General features: G+C 39.2%; 2 protein-coding genes and 1 pseudogene across 3 annotated transcripts; 1 reads left to right on the forward strand and 2 right to left on the reverse strand.

Moving 5' to 3' along the window:
- Positions 1-2,845: 2,845 nt before the first annotated feature.
- Positions 2,846-6,723, reverse strand: LOC147242274 (uncharacterized; annotated as a pseudogene). The gene is made up of 3 exons (XR_015110709.1): positions 6,338-6,723; positions 5,536-5,616; positions 2,846-5,383 (listed from the first exon to the last, which is right to left on the reverse strand). The product of XR_015110709.1 is annotated as an uncharacterized LOC147242274 (transcript).
- Positions 6,724-6,730: 7 nt separating this feature from the next.
- On the forward strand, positions 6,731-10,686 carry LOC147242275 (uncharacterized). Its single transcript, XM_086190263.1, has 7 exons — positions 6,731-7,086; positions 7,396-7,514; positions 7,614-8,033; positions 8,132-8,363; positions 8,480-8,599; positions 9,336-9,544; positions 9,766-10,686. The coding sequence occupies exons 1-7, from the start codon at positions 7,047-7,049 to the stop codon at positions 10,075-10,077; spliced, it is 1,452 nt and encodes a 483-aa protein (XP_086046389.1). The 5' UTR covers positions 6,731-7,046; the 3' UTR covers positions 10,078-10,686.
- Positions 10,687-12,275: 1,589 nt separating this feature from the next.
- LOC147242276 (adhesion G protein-coupled receptor F4-like) lies at positions 12,276-21,938 on the reverse strand. The gene is made up of 15 exons (XM_086190229.1): positions 21,878-21,938; positions 21,719-21,784; positions 21,257-21,363; positions 21,121-21,179; positions 20,895-21,034; positions 20,604-20,810; positions 20,023-20,232; positions 19,758-19,919; positions 19,490-19,668; positions 19,131-19,301; positions 16,910-18,313; positions 16,758-16,799; positions 12,619-12,681; positions 12,428-12,494; positions 12,276-12,346 (listed from the first exon to the last, which is right to left on the reverse strand). Exons 1-15 carry the CDS (start codon positions 21,900-21,902, stop codon positions 12,276-12,278), a joined length of 2,973 nt encoding a protein of 990 aa, XP_086046355.1. The 5' UTR covers positions 21,903-21,938.
- Between the last annotated feature and the right edge of the window lie 1,660 nt (positions 21,939-23,598).

Genomic DNA, 23,598 nt, shown 5'->3' on the forward strand with positions numbered 1-23,598 from the left:
GGTTCTGACCTGTCAATAATATTGTACTTCATCTTCTTTATTTCTACTGAAATTGCCACTGCCTGACATAGATAATGCAGTGGATACAGTATACAGATGTTACCTTGGATAATATGTGTTTCTCAAATGGCTTTACCTGATTACACACACACACACACACATTTTATCTGTGTGCATATATATATATATATATATATATATATATATATATATATATATATATATATATATATATATATTTATATATATATATATATATAAATATATATATTTGAATCTCATTGAAAATGATCTATTGTATATCCGTACGCATTACATGTAAATTGTAAAATTGTAATGAACATGACCTTTAGAGTGAAGTTCATTCATCAGCCATTGTGATTATGATGAATTTATCAGTGCCTCCATGGATAAGATATTTATATTTTCTCAAAATGCTTTGCAGTGTTTGTTCATCAGATGTTTTTCAGCAGTGCAACATTTTCCTCTACGAGAACATAGTATCATTGGAGGGTTCCCCTTTTATACTCCATCAGCTTCCATGCATCCTTCATTTTCTATACTGCTTTTCTGTTAAGGGTCGGGGGGGGGGGGGGGTAATTAGAAGTTCAGTATCTTGGTCAAGGACACTTCAATGTGGTCACCAGAGGAAGTGAGGATTGAACCAGCAGCACTGCTTGCTAAGTGGCTACTCTACGTCTGGGCTATGCCACAGTCAGCGTGTGTAAAGTCATAAAAAAATAAAGCTACTGTAGCGACTTGAAAAATCAATTAACTTACAGGGCCTTATCACAAGGACCAATTAGCAAGCAGGCAAGCATGTGTTACTACTAGTTTCAAGTGAATGAAACTGTCACACCAAGTAAGCTCAAGTATGTTCATGAGGCATGGTTTTGAACAACCATGGTACATTTTGGGACACCACAAAACCCTTTCACTAGACAAAGAAGAGTCTGGTCTTTGCTCAGTGGCATTACTGTTTGTATTTAATACCAGAACCGCATTGCAATTGGAAATGTGCTGCGCCCTGAAACGTGGAAAAACTGTCCTTCACCTTGCTCCCAGGCCTGCTCCACCTCCTGTGGCTTGGATGAACACTGCTCCTGCATATTAGCATAAGACATGCAAGCACATGAGTGGCACGGTGGTGCAGTGGTCAGCACTGTCGCCTCACAGCAAGAAGGTTCCGGGTTTGAGTTCTGGCTCAGGCACGGGATCTTTCTGTGTGGAGTCTCAATGTTCTCCCTGTGGGTTCTCTCCGGTACTCCAGCTTCCTCCCACAGTCCAAAGACATGCAATTTGGGGACGAGGCTGATTGATACTCTAAATTGACTGTAGGCGTGGCTGTGAGTGTGAATGGTTGTCTGTCTCTATGTGTTGGCCCTGCAATGGACTGGTGACCTGTCCAGGGTGAACCCTGCCCGTAGCCGCTGGGATAGGCTCCAGCCCCCCCCCCCCCCCCCCGTGACCCTTCACAGGAATAAATGGAAGGATGGATGGATGGATGTGCACATACAGTGGAGGTCAGTTCCTTCAGATGAGAAGCCGAGTTGAAACACGTGCACTGCAGATATAGCAACACAGCATGTCCTAGTGCAACTTGGGCTTTAAAGGAAATGACATGCAGCACTCTAACTGGTTTGAATAAACCCTTAAAAACCCTTATGACTAATTGTGTCGAATGACGACTCTTTGTGGCGTTCACCGTGATTTGCACTCTGATTATGCACCGTCTAAATACTGGGCTTAATACAGGCTGAACGTGCCCTGGATGCACACAAATAGCACCATTTCCTGACTGCCTGACATATATTACTTAAATAGGGCCAGTTGTTATTTACTTTCTCCACCAAGAACTAAAACTATTACTTCCCTGTAACAGTGGAAAAAATAGTCTCAATCAGTAAATATTTAATTTAACTACCAGATGGTATAGAAAATGGGGCAGCACGGTGGTGCAGTGGTCCGCACTGTCGTCTCACAGCAAAAAGGTTCCAGGTTTGAGCCCTGGCTGGAGCACAGGGTCTTCCTGTGTGAGTCTCCATGTTCTCCCTGCATGGGTTCTCTCCAGGTACTCCAGCTTCCTCCCACAGTCCAAAGTCATACAAGAGCATGTCTATATGTGTTGGCCCTGCGATGGAATGGCAAACCGTCCAGAGTGTTACTGGCCTCTCGCCCAAAGGCAGCTGGGACAGGCTTCACCCACCACGACCCTCAACAGGATAAGTGGTAGAACATGCATGGATGGATGGTTTAGAAAAGAAAGCTAGATAAAATAGAGAGGAAAGATATCCTATGAATGAGTAGACCCTCTTATTGCCACTGCAAATTATCTGGCACTTGCCAAGATTTAAAAACTTATTTTAAGGCATCATAAATCATTTGTCTTGTTCTAAAAAGCTATTGCCTTATTTTTAGACATTCATTTTACAGTATAATCTTAAATTGAGTATGAACATGTCTCTCATACCTACTTCAGTCCAGGAATCTTAAAAGCAGTGCATAACTCTTAATATAAGCTGAAATAGTTCTTTCAACAAAACTAAACTTGTTTCAAGATTCAGTAACCATCTCAGTTGCTCGATTTAAGAATTACGTAAGTGACTTGTTAAACGATTACACATTTTCAGTTGAGATGTTTGACAATCAGATCCAAGGTGCTAAAACAAATGTCATGAGTCACCAAAACACATGACTTCGAGCCTTATAAAGGACTTATCAATGTGCCCTGTGAATTAAAAAAAACCCATCAAAGCTATTTCAGAAATTGTCCTAACACGAAAACTGTGATGAGAGTAAAAGTCTTGAAAACAACAATTAAAAAATCCAGATGAAGGAAAACATCTTCATTTATAAAAATGTTTGTTTTAAATATCACATCATGTTTTCGGTATTCCATTGAAAATGAAATTGTGATGCAAAAATTACCATCTTTTGCATGCCTAAGAAACAGTGTTACACTGCTAGCAGTTTTCACATAAAACATTTAAAAAAAACAAAACACGTTACGTTTGTTAAACGTTAAGACTTCTTCAGCCCAAAAAAGAAATGACAGATAATTTTAAATATATGCAATAGGTTATTACCGTTTCTGTGTATAAAAAAAGAAACATACCCAAAAAAGAAAATCATTTTTTTGGAGAACACTTGGGAACCATTACATTTTTTGTGAAAGACAGATACACATCAGATAGACTGATTCACAGAATTATTTTGTTGATGGTTGACATCAGCGGGTCAACCAATAAACATGTGCATCCCTAATCCTCAGGCTGATGCAATGATATCACAAAGATTATATTTTATTGGCACAAACTCACTTTCTCTGAAGCCAACAGAAAAATATGAATTGTATATCGATAAGCTCATGTATGGTTTCTGTACCCTGGGCAAGAGTGGGCACTACCACTTCATAAGCCAATAATGTTTGATGAAAATGTAAAGTTTCATAACGCTGGAACTCAAAAGCAACAACAGAGGAATCAATCAAAAAGATATCCTTAATCAGTCCAAACACTGGGAGAGTGTCATTCACATCAGCAACTATCATCGGCTTCCCACTGATGTACTTCTTGCCATTGAGGGTATACCATTTCACAGAGACAGTAGATTTCATGACATCTCATCCCACAAAATCTCTGACTTTTCTCTTCACATATTCAGGATTTGTAATAGCTAATACAGGCCCCGATTCTCTTTCATTAGCAAAAATTGGATGCTCAACACCGACCTCATTCTGACAACATTCAAGAAACTGATTGTGGTTGGCTAACGATTTACACACATTTTTGAAATTTAACTTGGAGGCCCATTGCTTAAAACAGGAGTGCTTTGCCTCAAAGCGAATGCACGTACTCCTTATGAAAGGACCAAGGGACATGATTTGACTGGGAGGATGTAACCTGTAAAGCTGCTTAGGTATTACATCAGCATCAGGGAAAAGTTGCTTGAACTGATACAGGTGTTGCTCAATTTTACTTCTGAGCAACAATACAGTTAGCAGAGAAATAATAGGAGCCAGGACTATTTGTACAATCTCAACTAACTTAAGAATAAATTTGACATACTCACTGTCCACACCACTCAAAAGAAAAGGTAGTATTTTTAAAAGTATAAACATCTGCCCACAAGACTGTTTTGATTTATTGTCATTAGCTGTTAGAGTGCTGACACTAATAGGACATGGTTTATCCCGTACATCGAGAGGTGAGTAAGGAAAGTTTTGAATGGCTGCGTTAAACTCATCTAATTCTATATTTCCTGACAGAATAAGGTGTTTTAATACAAGCTTTACTTCCATTGGTGCGACACCTTCAAAAATGACGTGCATTATGTCCTGGGGAGTTTGTTTGATCAGATCAAATGCGGGAACATCAAGTAGTCTACTTCTTCTGTTAATTCCACAGTGGTTTTGAGGGATGCTTTCAAAACATCTGTGCTTGCATTATCTATTTTAAGACACTGATAAAAGAACTATGGAGAAACACATCAGTCAAACTCATCTTCCTCAAAAAAGAGTTTGCATATCGTCAAAGTTGCATTCACGGTGTCTACATTTGCTATGAGCAGAACCAACACCTTCTTTAAAGCCACAAGCTCATGTTGGGCAAGTGTGTCTCCACATAGAGCTATCACAGCACCAAACAACTCACTCACCATTTGGAGTTTCAATCCTTCCACCATTGTAAAGCTGGGTCAGATCCTCAAGAATTCTGTTTAATACAACATCAACACCCCTTTCTGAAATATCTTTTGCCTTAGCAATAGCAAGGAGTCGTATTGAAGCCAACTTAGATCTAAATTTTGGATCAATATTACCTAAACTATGATAAAACATGAGCAATTGATTTGCCGAAGCATGGGACCCCAAGGGATTACGTATTTCGATTTCATCTGTGTATAGTATTATTTGCAATGCATTTTGCCTTTGAGAATATAAAGGATGAGAGGTAAAGATGGCCCCATCACTAAAATCATAAAAGTACCCGTCTCTGCTCCTTTGTGGTACAGTGTTCAGCATTGTGAAGATTCTGGAATTGGTCAATAATTGCTTGAGACTTTGAATGAGTGACACATAGTAAAAACTTTTGTTTCTTTTGGACATGACCCGAGAACGACCCTGCTTCACCCAACAAATCTTCTGGGACACTGCTACTTCCTCTGGGTCAACTGGATTGAATAGTTCCCGAATGGCCCTGTTCTGTCCATGTGCAGTCGTGGAGAAAGGATCTGTGAATGTATCAAACGTGGCCAAAGCTGCACCTTGAAGCTGAGGGCTTGTCTCTGGATTCTCTTCAAACACCCTTCTCATTCTCTCCCTCAGTGTACTGAGGAGAACAGCTTGGTACTGTTGCACCCTTGAGATGACATTGTTGACTGTTCTCTGGAAAAATATGACATTTATGTAGATTATTTCCTGCACTATGAATCTATCTAAGAAGTCCACAATACACACTACACTACGTATAAGGACTGCCATTCAAAGCAAATACGATACAAATAGTGTAACATACTGGTTCACGAGGACAAGTTTACCTGTGACAAGTGGCACTCTTCGCGGACACTGACGGCAAAAGCTGCAGCTGATCTGGCAATATCAGGTTCTTCCTTTCGATACTAACAATAAAAAGCATTATTTTCAAAATCTAGGAGACCAACACATTCATTATTTGACTTAAATCAAAGCTGAACATAAATATCTTAAGAGACAAAAATAATATTTACAAGCAAATAAGGAAGTGTCTAGATGTACTGTAGTTTTTGATAATTAATTTGATAATTAATTAATCATACACACACACACACAAAGTAAATGATTAATGTAATTGTAAAATGTTGAATAACTAAAGATTTGTTGTTGATTCCTTTGCCCCTCTCACAGTCAAACACCTAAAAAAGCACTATGCAGGTGATTGTCTAATTTTATTTCTATCTTGCTATAAATAACAACTTATCAACAGTAACAATATTATTTTTGACAATAAAATTCAACGTCCTTTTTACACGCAAACTATTTCACTAAATTTAGCTCATTAGTCTTAAACTTTTTATGCGTCTCCATGAGCACTGTTATTTAAACATTTTTGCGTGTGTATTTCTTTGTCAAACTGTTAGCCTATAATCCAAAATGTTGTGCTAATATTCACTGGATAATTCATTTTGATGCTCCAAAGGCAAATCCATTTAACTGCACTTTGTAGCTTTAAAAATTATTAAGTGAATGTTACAATATGGATACACAAAAATAAATGCTAATAAACTAAAATCAGTTCCAGTTAGTTAACTTAGCCAACAGAGGTCAAAATACATTGTAGTGTGAAGCTGTGTTAACACTTACGGTGACAGGGCAGTCAACAAGCCGAGGCTGCAGAGTTTCAGTCGGTATTATAGTGCTGGTTGCTGTTACACCAAAGTTTTCCGATCCCAAAGAGCGGGGTGTCGTGGTGGTCGATCTCCATCCGCTTGGCGGGCACACAGTCGTCAAATATAGCGGGTGCGTCCGTTTAATATGGCGAAAGAATGAGTTGAAAACTCTGAAGTCCTGTTCACATCCACCAATTCCGCAGTAAACCCAAAAGTCCGAACTACGACTATGAATTGCATTTGTGTGGCTGAGGAGCAATTTTACACTTAATGCGACAAAAACAAGACAGATCATACATCCGTACGACGCCATGATGATTCCTGTGCCTATAATGACGATGCCTGCCGATGCATGATGGGAAGGAGAAGGTAATTTTTTTTTCTAATTTTTATTTTTATATGAACTAACTTTCATGTACCATACATTTAATAAAAAGATTTTAAGGCCAATATCTGGTATTTTAAACCATATTTAATATTCACACTATGATGACGTCAGTAGTTTGCGACAAAGCGTGGTTGGAGCGGTTTCCCGCCTGCTAAGGTCAGTCGTAAACCAACTTGCCTGGGCAGATAGGAGAGAGAAGAAACCACATTGGAGTTCATGGTCTTGTCGCAAGTGATTTTATATTTATTCGGTTCCGCTTATTTGAAAGCAAGCGGGAGTTCTCTGAAAACCCAACATGGACAAATTTGACGACACCATACTGTCGGTGTTGGAAGGTAATGTTAAGTTAAATCACGTTTTTCGTTCTAGTTAAGTTAATGTCTGGATTTGTATCTCTGAAAGGGAGGTTGTTGGTGTGATAATGTTATAAGTAACATTAGGACAGCGTTATTTATTTGTTTTTTATTTTTTTTGCAAAAAGTACTGCCTTAGGCCGTAAATTTGATGTTAAAAATTTTTGTTAAAAGGAGGTGCTTCATTTAATGGATAATTGCGAATGACATGCAACCATAACCAGGTATCAATTCCTGATTGAAATATGTCTCATCTAAAATGCTTATTTTTTAAATGTTTTTATCAATCAGCCGCCAGCATTGATGAGGAGGCTTTGAAAACCCTTAGCCGGGATGACCTGAAGGATCTTTTTCCAGGCCCTGAAGCTTTTTTCAAAAGAAAGCTGCTTTGGGATTTTATCAGTGAAAAGGTAAATACACACTGGCAGGGATTTATTGGACACATTTTCTCACATGATCAATGTTCGTAATTGTATTTTTGATTTATTTATCCCCAACAATTGTAATAGTGTGAAAGAGCTTCTAACCAAGATGCCAGCACTTGTAGTGGAAATGGTCTTGGACCCTCAACTAGTGCCATCCCACCATGCCAGCCTCAGGCCTCTACTCCCATATCTGAAACTGCTGACAAAACAATGAAGATGCCAGATCCACCGGAGTATGTGCTCTATACGGATTCAGAGTTGGACATGGTGCGTAGTCAGTACTTTACATTGCTACGCACTGGAAAGGAAAAGGACTGTAAGCTATCCAAGGAGCTTTGCTGCAGACTCATCCGGAACACAGTCACAAGCATGGTTGCTATTCTGCGTGCTAGTCCGATGGGAAGTAAAGTAAAATACCCCTCCAAACTTGAGATGACAACAATGGCACAGAAGATTGTTGAATATTACCCCATGCTACGTGATGATAACACAAATATGCCATATGTAAGTAATGTTTTCTCTTTCTCTTAAAAAAAAAAAAATAATAATCAGCTACGGGATCCAGGACAAAAACGTATGAAATTTCTTTTCCTACACCACAGGTTACCGTCTACGCCAAAATGTACAAGCGACTCCAAAATATGAGGTCCCCAATGAAGAGACAGGGATCCATGCCGCAACGAGGCTCGGCCAAGAAGACTCATGACACCATCTGTCCCTGTCGACCTGAACAGAGTGGTGAAACAAGCAGTGAGATGAGTAGTGACACAAGTGGTTCTGGTAGTACCTTACTACTTAAGAGCAGCGATGAATTAGAGGACACCACCATTGCAGGTATGTTCCTAATGTTGGTTGATCTTTCTGGTTTCTGTACATCTAAAAAAAAAAAAAAATTAAAACCTGTAATAAGACTTTCCTATTATTTTTACTTTACGTTCATCACAAAAAAGCATCCCCACTCCAGCCACTCTCCTGGAAACCTGACAATAGCAAGTTGGCTTCACGGCAATCATCCAGCTCATGTGCAGACTCCTTATCCAGCACGCCAACTACATCTGTAAAGGATGTTGGTAAGTCTGCCCTCACTCTTTGCCACCTTTCACCCTGCTATGATCTTAAATAACCTCATAAAATATATCCGTCGGTTTAAAGTCATTCCCAACATTGCTGTGAACAATTTTAAACTAAAATAATTTTAGCTTAACTTGACTCACAAACAATGCATTTAACCTAAGTCATGTATAATGATGCATTTTTAAAAAAACTAATTAAATAGATTACTTTTAAAACTTGGGTAAATTTTTAGTAGACGTTTTTTCGAAATTGTACTTTTGTAGAAACGTGTATGGATATTGTGTCTGGTGTGTGTGTGTGTGTGTGTGGGGGGGATAGTTGCAAAATATTTTTTTAAAAAGTGACAAGACACATTAATTGACATTAGCATCAAAAGATGCCTTCGTAAATATCCTGGATTATAACATGAGTGCTATTTTTTTTTTTTATTAAAAATGTATAAAACAATACAACATATTACACAATTACAATTAGACCATACACAGACAAAATAAAGCAGTGCGATAAAGGATGTGTAAGACTGTCAAGTTAATGAGTACAGATGTCCTACAGTGTTTATATATTACACCTAATATTGACTGTTACAATCACTTTCTAATGTGTTTGTCTTGTAATTTAATTAGAAATCATCTTTGATTACTATTTTCAGATGTTAGTGTAAAAAATTTTACATGAAAATATATTTGTCTGACTCCACCCTTTTTTCTGTTTTATCAATTTTAACACACAAAGACAGTCTGAGGATGCAGGCAAGGCGCTACCGGACTTTGAGCAACATGTACAAGAAGCTGAATGCAAGACCCAACTTAAGTGATGTTGCACAAATTCTGGACCTTGAGTTCCAGGCCAGACGGGCTTTCGTTGATTCAGATGTTACAAGGGAAGAAGACCGACCCTCAAAAGTCTTTGAGGCATACCCATGCTTTCAAGATATCCGAAATGTAAGTGTCCTGTGTACTTAGTAGTAGTGTAGTTCATAGATCTAAAAATTGAATGAAGTTCAGTAACTCTAACTCAGTCATGTTAATTTCCTATGTCTTAACATACATCATTTGAACATTTGTTTGTCAACCTGGTCAGTTAATTAATGACTTCAGTTAACATACTCTTAAGCAGTTTTGATACATAACTCCACCCTATTGTCTTTATCATTCTGTTCCAGCCTGGTGAAGACCCTGGGCTCTACCTGGAGAGGCGGCCAATCTCCTCCCCAGTACTGCTTTATGATGGAACAACCTGCATCGTTGCTGTGGGAAACAGGCCTGTATGCAACCTCCCCCAAGAGGATTTTTGGGAAGGAATGCTGGTGTTAATGGCATACTACTACACTTTGCACTTGACTTACCCAAAATGTGTTGCAGCGGTTCTCTCTGTCATTCAGACCGTGGTAATTTGCGATGCCATCCACGATCAAGACGCCAGTGGCGCATATAAAAAAGCAATAGCTGAATGGAAGTCATTCATTGAAAAATAAGTGAAGAGTAGGGTTTGAATCATTTGAACTGGAATTCCAGTTCCGATTCCAATTCCTTGTTTCGATTCCGGTTCCTAATGATTCTCAATTTCGATTCTTTTAAGAGGCAAGGTCACACAAAAAATGCATGTTTTGGTTTTAGTCTGGTCAACTGCCTGCAAATGTTGCACTGAGCCGACTTGTCTTTTTCCTGCTGAAGATTAGCCAAACATAGCTACAGACAGAGACGTTTCTAGACACTGTGGGGCCCTAGGCAAGAGTAAGAAACATTTTGTCAGGTTAGTTGCTTGCTTTTTGTTTGCTGATCATGACCTGGTTAGCACATCACAGTTCAGAGTCCTATGGTTATTTGCTAAAAGAAAAAATACATGTATCAGGGGTCCTACATTCTTTTAAACAGGTCTTTTTGTATTTTTAGGAGGAGCTTATATGGCACTTTAACTGGCATGTAATTGCATTTTATAAGTGCATTGTGATATTATTATTATTTTTGCATTTACCGTGTATTACATCTGATTTCCATTTACAATGCTGATTTTTTTTTTTTATTTCGTCCGTCTTTAAAAGGCCCAAATTTTTGTAAATAAATAAATGGATTGTTATTATGCAGTTCTGGCTTTTGATTCAGTTTGTCAATCAAGATAGTCTAGGAATAAGGACTAGCTCTAAGGTTTTGTGTCTAGTTTTTGTATGGATTTTGTTTCATTTTAAGATGAGCCAACTTGTATCAAGATGCATCTTAATCCTGCTGTACTCAAACTGAGTAAATTTTACTTAAAATATTTTTTATTTGACATTTTTAACCTGTAATTTGAAATAACTTCTCTTATATTGAGCATATTCCCCTTATTACTGAGCTGTAGATAGTTTGATTTCAAGTAATTTAATCTACAAATAAGCATTATTATCTTGTTTTTAATACTTTGGATACTTTTCTGACACTACCTATTTCTTGATTTAAAAATCTTATTTCAAGATATCTTATCAAGTAAAATTAACTTGCTGCATGGACAGATCATTTCACTAGTATTTAGTAGATGGCTCTTGAATTTAGTGATTATATCTTTATTGTACCCTTTTTTGCAGTGTGCTTTTGGTAATGAGTAACTTGAGTCATACTGGCTTGGACTGAGCCCGGGTCAGGTGCCTCAGGTAACCTTGATGAAATGGGTTACTGGATCAAGCCATACATAGACTAGTGAAAGAAAAAGCAAGACAGAGAGATCAATTGATCCTGTAAACCTAATTCAGTTAAGAATTCTAAAAACAATATGTCTTTGTTTTTATTCCATTATGATTCACACCTTCACATTAAGTTGACTCAAATGTGCCAATATTACATTGGTGTAAAAGTCTCCATAATTTTCTACAGTTAGTTGTGAGGGTAAATCTAGACAAGTGTACTAAAGGAATTTGCATTCTCCCTTTCAGATACACTTTCTTACGGTGTAAATTACAATTTAAATGTGGCATTTCAGGAACAACCTGAGATTAACAGTTTAAAGTGCATGACATACATACCAGCCCTTATATATTAAAAAATAAAGATTTCAAAATGTAAATTTACAGATAAAACTCAGTAAATTGACATATTACAGCATCTTAATTCACACACAATGACTCCCTTAATTCTGAGTCGATAGTATTGTTGTTGTTAAATCTAAATGGCAATTACCTTCTACCTACATAGGTTATTGTCATTTAGATAGGATGCTTACTCATACTGGTGGGTACATTGAAATGGCAATGATAAAGCTTCTCTCTTATCATCACTTTGTACATATTACTGTTCAAGAATTACCGGTTATGAAGTTATGTAGTTATGGTGTATAAGTCTAACTTGTTCCTACTAAAAAAACTACAGTTTTGTGTACCTTCAATTTTTTACAGCATTACAATCTGCGCAAATGTACATGGGTTTGATTAAAGAAATACCACTTATTGGAGAAATATGAACAATGAGTTTTCCGTGCTGCCTGATTTAAACATAGTCCAGCAAATGCTGAATGGAACTACAATATTCACTTTCTATATCAAACTTGAAATGTTGCATTCATGTTTACCATCTCATTCTACCTTCTGTCATAAAAAACAAAAGAGTCAGCACTGTCAGACACTAGAGAGTTTGTTAAACCATCAAATAAGAGAGCTCTTTAACAAGTTATGATGGGACGTTTGGTTAGGATAGTTGCTTTGATTTAGATATTGATGTATGACTCTGAGGGACCTGTGCTGCTTGAGTTTGCAGCCCCCGAGACATGGTAGATATCTGAAAGACAAAAATAATTATTTGTGCAGAAACATATACAAAATAAGCATGTGATCCTCAGTAAATAAAACAATATCTTACGTCTCCTTCCGCGGAGTCTATTTACAAGGTTCAGTCCACTCAGATTGGAAATTCCACCACTTGTACTCTGTAAGAGACACAAAAGACATTTAGTACGACAATGAGATTTAAAACTTTTTCTGCAGCTATTACTTGCATAATCATACAAATAAATCAGCTTCAATGAGAATGCAGCTTTAAATAGCACTCACTCTTGTTGTTGGATTTGAGCCTGTGCTTGAAGAAGGTTGTTGTCTTGAAAGGAGAGCTCGGATCTACAGGCAGAATGAATGAAATGTAAGTTTAGTGTTGAAGTCCTGTGCATGCTGGGAAATGTGACGCATGACTATCACTTCAAACATCTGATTCTTAAGTTCCAAAACCAACGAGAAAACCCACAAGCAGCTATAAATGGGCCAGGCATCCCTTGGGGTGTGTAGAAGTTCAGGAGAGTGAGGAAGTTTTATAAACTAACAGCTTGGATTATACAGAGCTGACATGAGCAATGCATGTATTCAGTGGAAAGATTCTCACTTCCTTCATCTAACAGGCAGAACCAGAGAACACGCAATGATTCTCTGATGCTGTAACCAGTAGGTGGTGCTGTAATCAAAGCAGTAATGGCATATAGACGTCTTCAGGGCAGGATGTTTATAAAAAGGGGAAGATTGACAAGATCCAACCATGTGGGAAGGAGTAATAACTGTTTTGTTTTCCTGATCCCTTCTCATGGCCAAATATGGCAAAGAATAAAAGTTAAAACTTTAAAATGGCCTGCATTGTGACATCCATTATCACGAAGATGGCAAAATCTTAGATAGTACTGGTCCAAACCTTACAAAAATGAGAAATCTAAATCTGCTTTTGATGTCGCTTATTGAGCCCAAGCTTGTGTTGAACCATAAGACGACTAAATGAGACTATTCTTACGGTCACATGGGACTGATGAAAGCATTAGGATCCGTACTCTACAGAACAATGCACATTGAAATAGTTTGTTCTTATAAATATTTGGCCATAAGGCTGAACAAACCGCCCCCCCCCCCAAAAAAAAACAAAACAAAAAAAATACTCTTGTGGAACCAAAAAGCTGAAAGGGAAAATTGGCTTCCAGTTCAGAATCTATGAAGGTCATGTTTTTCACATAGAAGTAGCAAGATCACTGGGCAACCAAGAATAAGACTGTTTTTGATCATGGAGATGCCTTGTATATGCATGCCTTGACTAATATTCTGAAGACTGTTGCTGCTGTATTTTATAGTGCCCTTCTTTGCACGACCAGTGATTGGTTTTTGACCCATCAATGTGTTATATGAAAGAGTGGATTGGCCTTCTTTGCTAGAGAAAAACACTGACTTTCATTCATTTACAGAGCTTTGCTTGGCAAGTTTCCATCTTACCTTTCATTGCTGTTACAAATCAGTAGTTTGAGGTTTCATACTCGCTCACAATTGCACATCAGACTAGACACACTTGATTTGAACACATAGGCTAGACAAAGAGCCTTCAGTTTTTAACGCTCCTGATGAGAAGAACACACTAAAGGACTCTTTAGTTGAACCAGCTCATTTCTATGGTGATGTTAAAGATCCTTTTAGAGACTGCTTTCCACAGGAATTGCCCTGCTTTTGTTTCACATTCATGGGCATACACCCATGGGGTCTGGCAGGGTCCAGCCCAAAAAGATTACATGGACACGTCCGGAATGGTCCAGTGCAATGTGGTTAAGGCAGCAGACCAAGGCAGGGGCATTTGCGGTCTGATCCTGTGGTTTTGATCACCCCAAGACTATCTGCCTGAATGTTGGGATTTACCCCAGTGGATGAAAGGGTTTCTTCCCTTCGCCTTCAGGTAGGGGAACAGGTCCTGACTGTTGTCTGCGCTTATGCACCGAACAGCAGTTCAGAGTACCCACTCTTATTGCAATCCCTCCCTGGGTCTCCAGAGGCAGCCAAATGCTACTGGCAGGCCCAGCAGCGTGCAGCCATAATAGTCACCGAGGCAAAAAATTTGAGCATGGGAGGAGTTTGGTGAGGCCATGGAGAATGACTATTGGTTGGCTCTGAAAAGTTTCTGGCAAACCGTCTGTCTCCTCAGGCGAGGAAGACGGCAACTTGCCCACTCTGTTTACAGTGGGGAGCGGAGGCTGCTGACATCAACTAGGGAGATAATTGGGCAGTGGAAGGAACACTTTGAGGAACTCTTCAATCCCAACAACACATATTCCATCATGGAAAAAGGGCTGGGCAAGGAAGACTCATCCAATCTCCGGGGCAGAAGTCTCCAAGGCAGTGAAACAACTCTGCGGTGGCAGAGCTCCGGGGGTGGATGGGATCCACTCTGGGTATCTCAAGGCTCTGGATATTGTAGGGCTGTCTTGGTTGACACATCTCTGCAACATTGCATGAACATCGAGGGCGGTGCCTTCGGAGAGACAGACTGGGGTGGTGGTCTGCATCTTTAAGGAAGGGGATCTGAGGGTGTGTTCCAACTATTTGGTAGGATCACGGAAAAGGTCATCCCCATTAAGGTCTACGCCAGAGTACTGGAGAGGAGGGTCAGGCGATAGCAAATCCTCAGATCAAGGAGGAGCAATGTGGTTTTCGTCCGGGCCATGGAACAGTGGATCAGCTCTTTATCCTCGCAAGGGTGCTGGAGGGGCAAGGGAGTTTGACCAACCAATCCACATGTATTTTGTGGAGTTGGAGGAGGTTTATGACCATGTTCCCTGGAGCACCCTGTAGGGATTACTCAAGGAGTATGGGGTGGATGGCTCCTTACAAAGGGCCATTCAGTCTTTCTACTGGAGGAGTGAGTCTGGTTTACGTTGCCGGCAGTGTCAGATCTGTTCTCAGTGAGGGTTGAACTCCACCAAGCCTGTCCTTTATTACTAGTTCTTTTCATAACTTTTTTGGAAAGAAGTTCCAGGCACAGCCTGGTGATGGAGGGGGTCAAGTTTGCAGGGTGGCTGGGCTCTTCTTTACAGATAGGGTGAGAAGCTCAGTCATTTGGGAGGGATTCAGAGTAGAGCCGCTTCTCCTCCATGTTAAGAGGAGTCAGTTGAGGTGGACGCCTCCCTTGGGAGGTTTTCCGGGCATTTCCAACCGGGAGGAGGCCTTGGGGAAGACCCAGGACACGCTAGAGGTACTATATCTGTCAGCTGGCTTGAAACGCAACCTGGACCAACCCGATAAGCAGAGGACGACAACAACGACAGCTTGGAACGCCTCAGGATTCCCATGGAGGAGCTAGTGGAATGGGCTGGGAAGAGTGTGGTTCCTTGCTGAGGCTGCTGCCCCCGTGACCCGTACCCAGATAATAGAAGGACGATGAGACGAGACGACTCATATTCACATGCTGTATTTCTTACCATGCACTGTATGTTTTTATGACAATGTGACCAGGGATTGCATTAAAACTGGGCACGTGCACGTATACAAATTCGAAGATCGGCATCCATTTAATGTAAACCATATTTCGTCTCATGCTGATCGACCAGAGCACAGATCAGTACCCCTGAGAGGGAAACCAAATCCCAACTGCTGCATTTCTGATCCGAACACACAAATGCTTCTTATGAGTGAGCACTCGATTACTCTGAATGTGTGCTTGGCTCATACCCACAAGTAGGTTGCTGTGGGTGTTGAAAATGACCAATGAGAAGAAAGAGGAATCTCTTGTCCCTGCCTTCCAAGTCTCAAGACTCAACTTGACAATGAGCGAGTGCAGAACAGATGCGAGGGAGTTAAGAGTTGAGTGTGCATCAGAGGGTGGAGTACACATACATCCACCTCAGGACATACCAGAATTGAATTCCTCAACCCTTAATCCATCCATTGTCTTCCGCTTATTCCTACACATTAAGGGTCGCACGGGGGCTGGAGCCTATCCCAGCGTCAACGGGCGAGAGGCGGGGTACACCCTGGACAGGTCGCCAGTCCATCGCAGGGCCAACATACAGAGACAAACAAACATTCACACTCACATTCATACCTACGGTCAATTTAGAGAATCCAATTAACCTAGTCTCAACCCTTAATACCCTCAGCTATTAACCAATGTTCTCTGGACTTAGCCATGGTTCTACCTGCTCCTGGAAGAAGACAACCTGGATCAGCGAACTAACTTGTGTTTACAAAATGTCATATGCCATCAAACCAGGGCTCTATCTTTAGTCCCTGCTATGTTTTTTTAGGTGCCCTTCCTTAGCTTTATGTTTTCATTTTACATTTTGCTGAGAACAACTCCTCTGGTAATGTTGCTTGTATGTCTGGGTCCATATTTTCATCTAACAACAAAACACCACACTGGGTAAACAAAAAGTGTTATACAAAATGTAAAGTCAACTTACTTTTGAATCATAAAGTGTCCCAAACACCAAGATGAAGAAACCCTGAGGGAAATTAGACATGCAAAAAAATTTCTTAAGCACAAGAAGACCATTTCTCATTGCACAAAATCTTTGTCAGTAGCAGAATTTGGTATTTCAGGGGATGCAAATACCTGAAGTGAATTGAAGAATGCAAAGGCAATATGGATCCCTTTATTTGTTGAAGATATCATGGTTCCAACCCCCAACGACCATGTGAGTCCAAATAAAGGAGTCAGGATGATCACACATCTTGCAAGGACAACCAACGTATGCTTTTCTTCTCTTTGGGCCGCATCTCCCACACCTCTTCGTAGCATTTTGAACAAGACCACAATAACAATCAAAATGTTAATGAAAACTATGGTCAAGGCAGGAATCACTAATGCCAGAAGAGCCTTTGTCTTGGTCCAGTTCAGCCAACAAGCGTTGTATTTCCTGATGTATCCATTTCCTGGTGCTGTAACAGCAACAGTGATAACAGCTATGATAAGAGGGCAAACATAACCTAAAGTGAAGCCAATGCCCAACATGGTTGACTTGGACATGTGGGAGAAGACCATGACTGTCCGGTAAAAGAGGAGTAGTCCTGAAACAAGCATCCAGAAGAAGAGAGCGAGGTAGAAAAAGTGCATAAAAAATGTTGCTGTGCTGCACGGTCCGACTGGAACTTCATAGTTCTCCCCTGGGTTTTCAAGAGGATTCTTTGCGATGGCAGCACCAATGATGAAACAAATGTTTGCAATCAGCAAAGATAGTGCAGTGTTCACTATGGCAACATGGCGCATGAAGGCAGTGCTGTTTTTGGTAATGGCTTTCCAAACATATCCTTCGATGATGAGACATATAACAAGGCTTGCCATGGATATGCCAACTCCAACATAAGTGATTACGTCCAAAACTTCTCTAATTGATTGAGGGACGTTAGTTGCCATCAGAATGGAGAATGAGGTGAGGTGGTTGCAGCTGCAGGTCACCGTATTGTTTATATCAGAAATAAACATACAACCTTCCTCATCCCAAGCACCAAAGTTTTGGAAGAGTGTGAAGTTCCAGAAGACGCACTGTGGGTCAAGTGTCAGAGAGTTGTTCAGCTTGTCATAGCTCAAAGTGACATTCTGAATTGTTCTGTCGACTTTGACGAGCAATACAGCAGCATTAATGGCATTTTCACTCTCAGTTTGATTACTGGTGGCGTTAAAAAAATTGGTGTCATTGGCGGTCCGTGCTGGCATTACATTGTTAAGCGTGGGAAAGAGGATGGTAGTGATGTGAACATTCCTCAAGTTGGTGTCTGGAATGTCAATGATGAGGCTGAAGTTCAAGTCTGCATTAAAGCTGTTGTTAAACTGGGTTCTGTTGAGCATGATCCGGTTGTTTTGTGTTGTGATATTAAACTCCCCAGTCAACTCACTGGAGAGAGTCTCCATTGAACCCAGCAATGCTGAGCTGACATTGCTGGTTTTATCTGCATTCAAAATTTCCCAGGACTCTTTTGCCTCATCAGCAATTATGACATCAACTGTTTGCAGCACTTCCTGCAGATGAAGACAAATGTCACACTGAGTGTTTATATTCATGTCCCATCACTGCACTCATGCCCATAAAGCACATTTCATCACTGCAAAAGCTAAAGTCATGTATATTTGTGTACAAATATGAAAAAAGTAAGTAGTTAAAGGGATTTTTTGACAGTATAACTTCAAGAAGAAGCCTATAAGAACTCTGCAATTTTTACTGCAATTTTTAATATTTGTACAATATGACATCGAGGGCCTGTGTTGACCAAAGTTTCTGTAGTAGCTAAGATTGCTTTGGTTGCTATGATGCAGAATAGATGCTAGGATTTCATGAGTAAAAATGTCAGTCAAATGAAGAGGAAGAGAGGACAATCCCCCAGGCTTGTGTGGGTGATGAGATTTTGTAGGCTTGTAACAATCAAGTACAATACTCTACTTCAATGTTAAAAAAGTTGTCTGATTAAAGTACGTGTAGGTTGTGATGATTGGTTCTGACAGTATTTGTCCCCCAGCTTCTCAAATGTGGTGGGATGAGTATAGCATTTTATCCACGGTTAAACATTTGTGTATTTTTTTTAAACATTTTTGCTGTTGTTTCAACATGAAGCTAAAATGCGGCACTCCCGTTAAAATAATTGAAAATGTCCTGATGACCACAGGGAATGATGAAAACTTTGATGGACACACAGTGGCATTTTTGCATCTGAGAGTAAGATAAGTATTATTATACTTTTTGACTTTTTGACAAGGCAGTATATAAATGCACTTGGTAAGACTGTGACTTTTGCAGTGATGCTGTTGCATGACCTTAGATACTCACTGAGCTTCATCTTACCATCATGACATCTTTATCTACAGTTTCATTCTTGGAAATATTTGCAATTGTGCTTATTATGTCAACAATAGCAGATATAGTTGCAGATGAGTCTGCAATGGCATCTTCTTCCCTCTTGACAGCCTTGCTTAGATTTGCCACAAATTCTGGCACCTGCTCCAAAACCAAATCCTAAAAATGAAACATAAAAAACACATAAATAGTAGATATTTCTTTCTGGGCGCACCTTATGGGCTATACTTTCCATAAGCAGTCCCGACCTCCGGGAGAAATATATACTTTTTAATATTTCCCTGTGGGATGTACTGTATTTTGCTGATTTCAAACAGGAAAATAGGATGTGTCTTTTCATCACCTACCTCTGACTCAATCAGTAATTCCTTGATTTTTGTTATGATGCAGCTGTCCTCTGTAAGTTTCCACTCTCCTGTTTCCTCACAGATTGCAGACTTGTTCCCCTCTTGACCTTGATCACATGCTATTATTGCTATGTCACCTACTTGTCCTGTCCCATACGGAGCATCATCACATGTAGCAGCTTCAAGAATAAAACAAAAAACAACTGTCAAACAAAAAAAGCGAAACTGCAGAGAAACATCAAAATCACATTAAAAATTTTGCTCTTACCAACATTGAATATTGTCATCTTTGTAGTCTTTTGAAACCCCTCTATTTTCTCTCCATCTTTCTCTACTTCACATGAAAATACTTGTTCCTTTGTTGATCCACTGCAGCTTTCAAGCTTGTAATTGTAGATGACGCAGTACCTTCCATCACTTACCACACTCTCTATGAACAGAGAAAATTGATACTTAAAACATCAGATGAATGCGAGCTTCCAGCTTCTCAGCAGTGAAAAGTTGGACAAAACTCAATGTTGCTTCATTGTTACCTGATATTAAAACACTGTTGCCTTGAGTCCAAATGACTTCATAAAATGACTGCACGCAACATTGAAGTGGTTGAATTTTTCCATCTTCACACTCAACATTAATTTCACTCTGGAGTCGAACAATCGGAGCTGTTAAGATGTCTTCTCTTGTTACATATCCTCTCTGAATGAAATTCATTACTTCACTGTCCAGAGTGCATTTATAATGTCCTATTATTGAAAGAAACAAACACATCTGACAATTAGAGTTTCATATTTCTGTGTAACTATAAATCAATTTACTTTGGTGGACAGGAAAGGAACTGAGTTCGTATTATTCAGTGATTGATGAGGTGTTATTTAATCATTATATCCTGCATTAATGGATGTATTAAAACCTCATGGCTTATACATCACATTCACTGTATGTATCACACATATTATGAAAAATCCAGAACTGTATATCTCAGTACACAAGAGTCATGAAATATAGAAAACAACTTTAGAGGGTATATACTAAGCTAACAGTTACTCAAACGGTATCATGATTTCTTGGTGATTTGTTGCTTATGACATCATAAATTCAGCAGGTTTTGACGTACCAACATCAGCAGATATGACGTTGTTCACCACGAGCACAGACTGTCTGGCACTAGTAGTGATTACAGTTCTTCTACTGTCTTTTACTTCCCATTCATCATGCGTCCATATAGACTTGGAAATGTTACCCACGTCAATGCCACCAGGGGGACATGCCATTGTCATGGTCCTGCCAGTATATGTGGGTCTAACGTCAATTGGATTTGGACCTCGGGAGAAAAAAAAAAATCAGGTAATGAAGTTAAAAATGTAGCAAGATAGTTTTAGGAAATGGAAATTTCTTGTAAACTTACTGTTGTAAAGCGCACTAACAGAGCCAATGACATCTGCAATAGACTTCATTTCATCAGGGAGTTTTTTATTGACTTCCGCGATTTCTTGAGCATCAAGTTGTGTTGCTCTAACAACGTAGTCTGCAATAACGCTTCCATTCCTGTGATGACAAACATATGCAGTAAAGAGTTATCAAGTGAAGCGATTCCCGACTCCAAATCTCAATTTCATTAATTCAATAAATACCTGAATCTTGTCAAGGAAACGCCAACATACCCCGTGATTATTTTATACTGCTGCTGGAACTGTAGAAAGACAGTTAATGAAATCAGCAACAGGAGTTTATATTTTAAAGTGCCAGCCATCATGACATCAGACCTACCACTTTGACAAGGCTGTCCTCCAGATGCTTGTAAACTGGACTTTCTTTATTATTTAATTCTGCAGTGAAGTTCAGGTCTAATCTTAAGGACATTTCCACAGCAAAGCCTGAATAACACACACAAATAAAATTATGATAAACAAGAAAAGGACAAGGTGCTGTAGACCGGATAGAGACTGGACAGTGATGAGTGAAAGAGAATAAATGGGCCTTTTTATGGAGGCCTTTTTGGATATTTTGGTCTAGAGTCAAGAGAGTAGCAGAAAAAGGCACAAGGCTGAAATTTGCATTTATTCACATTGCTATTGTCTTCATGTCAACAGTCATGCAGTATTACTCATAAATGGGCTCAAACTGTACTGCTCACACACGTGCACACACACACAAACCGTGAAACACGCACGAAAGACCCTTGAGTTGACCTCACTTAATTTGAAACACGAACTATTTTAAAGCACTTACTTGTAACACCAGTAGTTGGTCCAGGTCTTGTTGTCTCCATCGTTGTTGGAGTAATATGTGTGGAACCTAGAAAAAACAAGATCCAGGAATTGAAATCCTTCATGAAAATAAATGAGCAACATACTGACAACAATATCTTGTTTTGTTTAAGGAACTTACTGGTAACTGCAGATGATGATGTCATTACAGGTGTTGTAGTGCTCACATGTGTTGTAGTTTTGGGTGAGGAGTCTGCAAAGACCAGTTTATAAACATGTCATTGCTGGTGATAGAAATCTAGTTATTAGCCCCCCAGCACCCCCACTTCCATCCTCCATGAAGAACAGTAATATCAAAGATGAAGAATCTGTTTCAGCTGGCAGGGGATTATTTCTGACATCATCATCCATGTTATATCTTTGTTTTATCACAATAGAAAAGTACCACAAATGGATCAGATTTCTGTCATTACTGGAGTGAAAACAATACCAAAATGAAACAAAACTTTAATCTGCTTAAATATTTGCTGGTGAGATACTGTTGTTTTTGAATTACTTAACTTGACCTCACTTAATTTGAAATACTAACTATTTTAAAGCACTTACTTGGAACATTTGCAGTTGGTCCAGCTGTTGTTGTCTCCATCGTTGTTGGAGTAATATGTGTGGAATCTAGAAAAACCAAGATCCAGGAATTGAAATCCTATATGACTATAAATGAGCAACATACTGACAACAATATCTTGTTTCTGAGGAACTTACTGGTAACTGCAGATGATGATGGCATTATGGGTGTTGTAGTGCTCACATGTGTTGTAGTAATGGATGTGGAGTCTGCAAAGACCAATTTATAATCATGTCAGGGATCCTCTGTTTTGATCTTTGACCCTGCTGTGGCTAACTGCTTTCTTCAGATCAGTGTGGAGTTTCTGTGTGGACGTGTGTGTTTGTGCGTTTGTCTGTGTGTGTGAGAGAGACAGTAGTTCACGATCACTGTAATTTTCTTTCAAGGGACAAGTATTTGCTAAACTATTAATGTAATGACATTATTGCAGCAAAGGCAGTAAGGTAATGTTGAAGCTAAATAACAGTAATAATGATAATATTGGTCAAAATAAGAAAATGCTAATAAGTTGGTCTGGCTCCAAAAGACCATAAACAGAACATGTCAGTCAGACAAAACGCAACAACCATTCAGCTACGTACATCCATAAATAAAAAGAAACCAGTGGAAACATGCTAACATGACCACGACTCCAAAAGGTAACAGCGAGCTAACATTAGCATCATTCAACATCATCTTGCAACAATTATTTTATATACTTGCAGTGGGGGGCTATAATCCCCTTAACTTTTATTTGTATCTGTATCAAACAAATAAAGTATTCCAAATTCAAAATGCAGGGACAATCATTTACCAAAATTTGATTGTTATAATAATACTACAGCTATTTTAGTGAGGTAATATCAATAGAAAATAACATAATGATGACTGATAAGGTTGGTCTGGCTCCAAATGGCAACAAGTGGAACTTCTGTGTATAAAAAAAAATTAAACAAAACAAAACACAACAAAACTTCAACTACAACATGAACTACATAAAAGCCTGAAGCAACAAGCTAACATTGAGCTAACATTAGCAGCACTATCTGTGAAAGCAAGCTAACATTAGCACCACTCCCACAGTATGTGTTCGAGGAGAATTTTATACTTTGTGTTGTAGAGATAAAACAGCAACCCCTCCTTGATGAATCGATCAGTGTGTATAGTGGAGTTACAATGTATCCACCAAAGTTTACACAAGGTCGGATTACTTTTTTATTTTTTGGTTCCCATGGTAAAAGAAAAGGGGCATCATGAAACATAAGGCCCTGTTTCTCAGAGAACATTTATATTTTTTT

This window comes from Aulostomus chinensis, chromosome 20, assembly GCF_037954235.1.
Source record: "Aulostomus chinensis isolate RoL2024-O1b breed Wild chromosome 20, RoL_Achi_v1.0, whole genome shotgun sequence".
Taxonomy (NCBI): domain Eukaryota; kingdom Metazoa; phylum Chordata; class Actinopteri; order Syngnathiformes; family Aulostomidae; genus Aulostomus; species Aulostomus chinensis.

What these genes read in the sequence shown, in the direction of transcription:
- LOC147242276 (XM_086190229.1), bottom strand. Translation starts at nt 21,902, where the DNA reads ATGACATCATCATCTGCAGTTACCA. An exon ending in ACCAACTACTGGTGTTACAA is followed by an intron (nt 21,364 to 21,718) that starts GTAAGTGCTTTA and finishes TGTGTTATTCAG; the next exon opens with GCTTTGCTGTGGAAATGTCC. An exon ending in CAACAGTGTTTTAATATCAG is followed by an intron (nt 19,920 to 20,022) that starts GTAACAATGAAG and finishes CTCTGTTCATAG; the next exon opens with AGAGTGTGGTAAGTGATGGA.
- LOC147242275 (XM_086190263.1), top strand. Translation starts at nt 7,047, where the DNA reads ATGGACAAATTTGACGACACCATACTGTCGGTGTTGGAAG. An exon ending in ATAACACAAATATGCCATAT is followed by an intron (nt 8,034 to 8,131) that starts GTAAGTAATGTT and finishes CCTACACCACAG; the next exon opens with GTTACCGTCTACGCCAAAAT. An exon ending in GCTTTCAAGATATCCGAAAT is followed by an intron (nt 9,545 to 9,765) that starts GTAAGTGTCCTG and finishes ATTCTGTTCCAG; the next exon opens with CCTGGTGAAGACCCTGGGCT.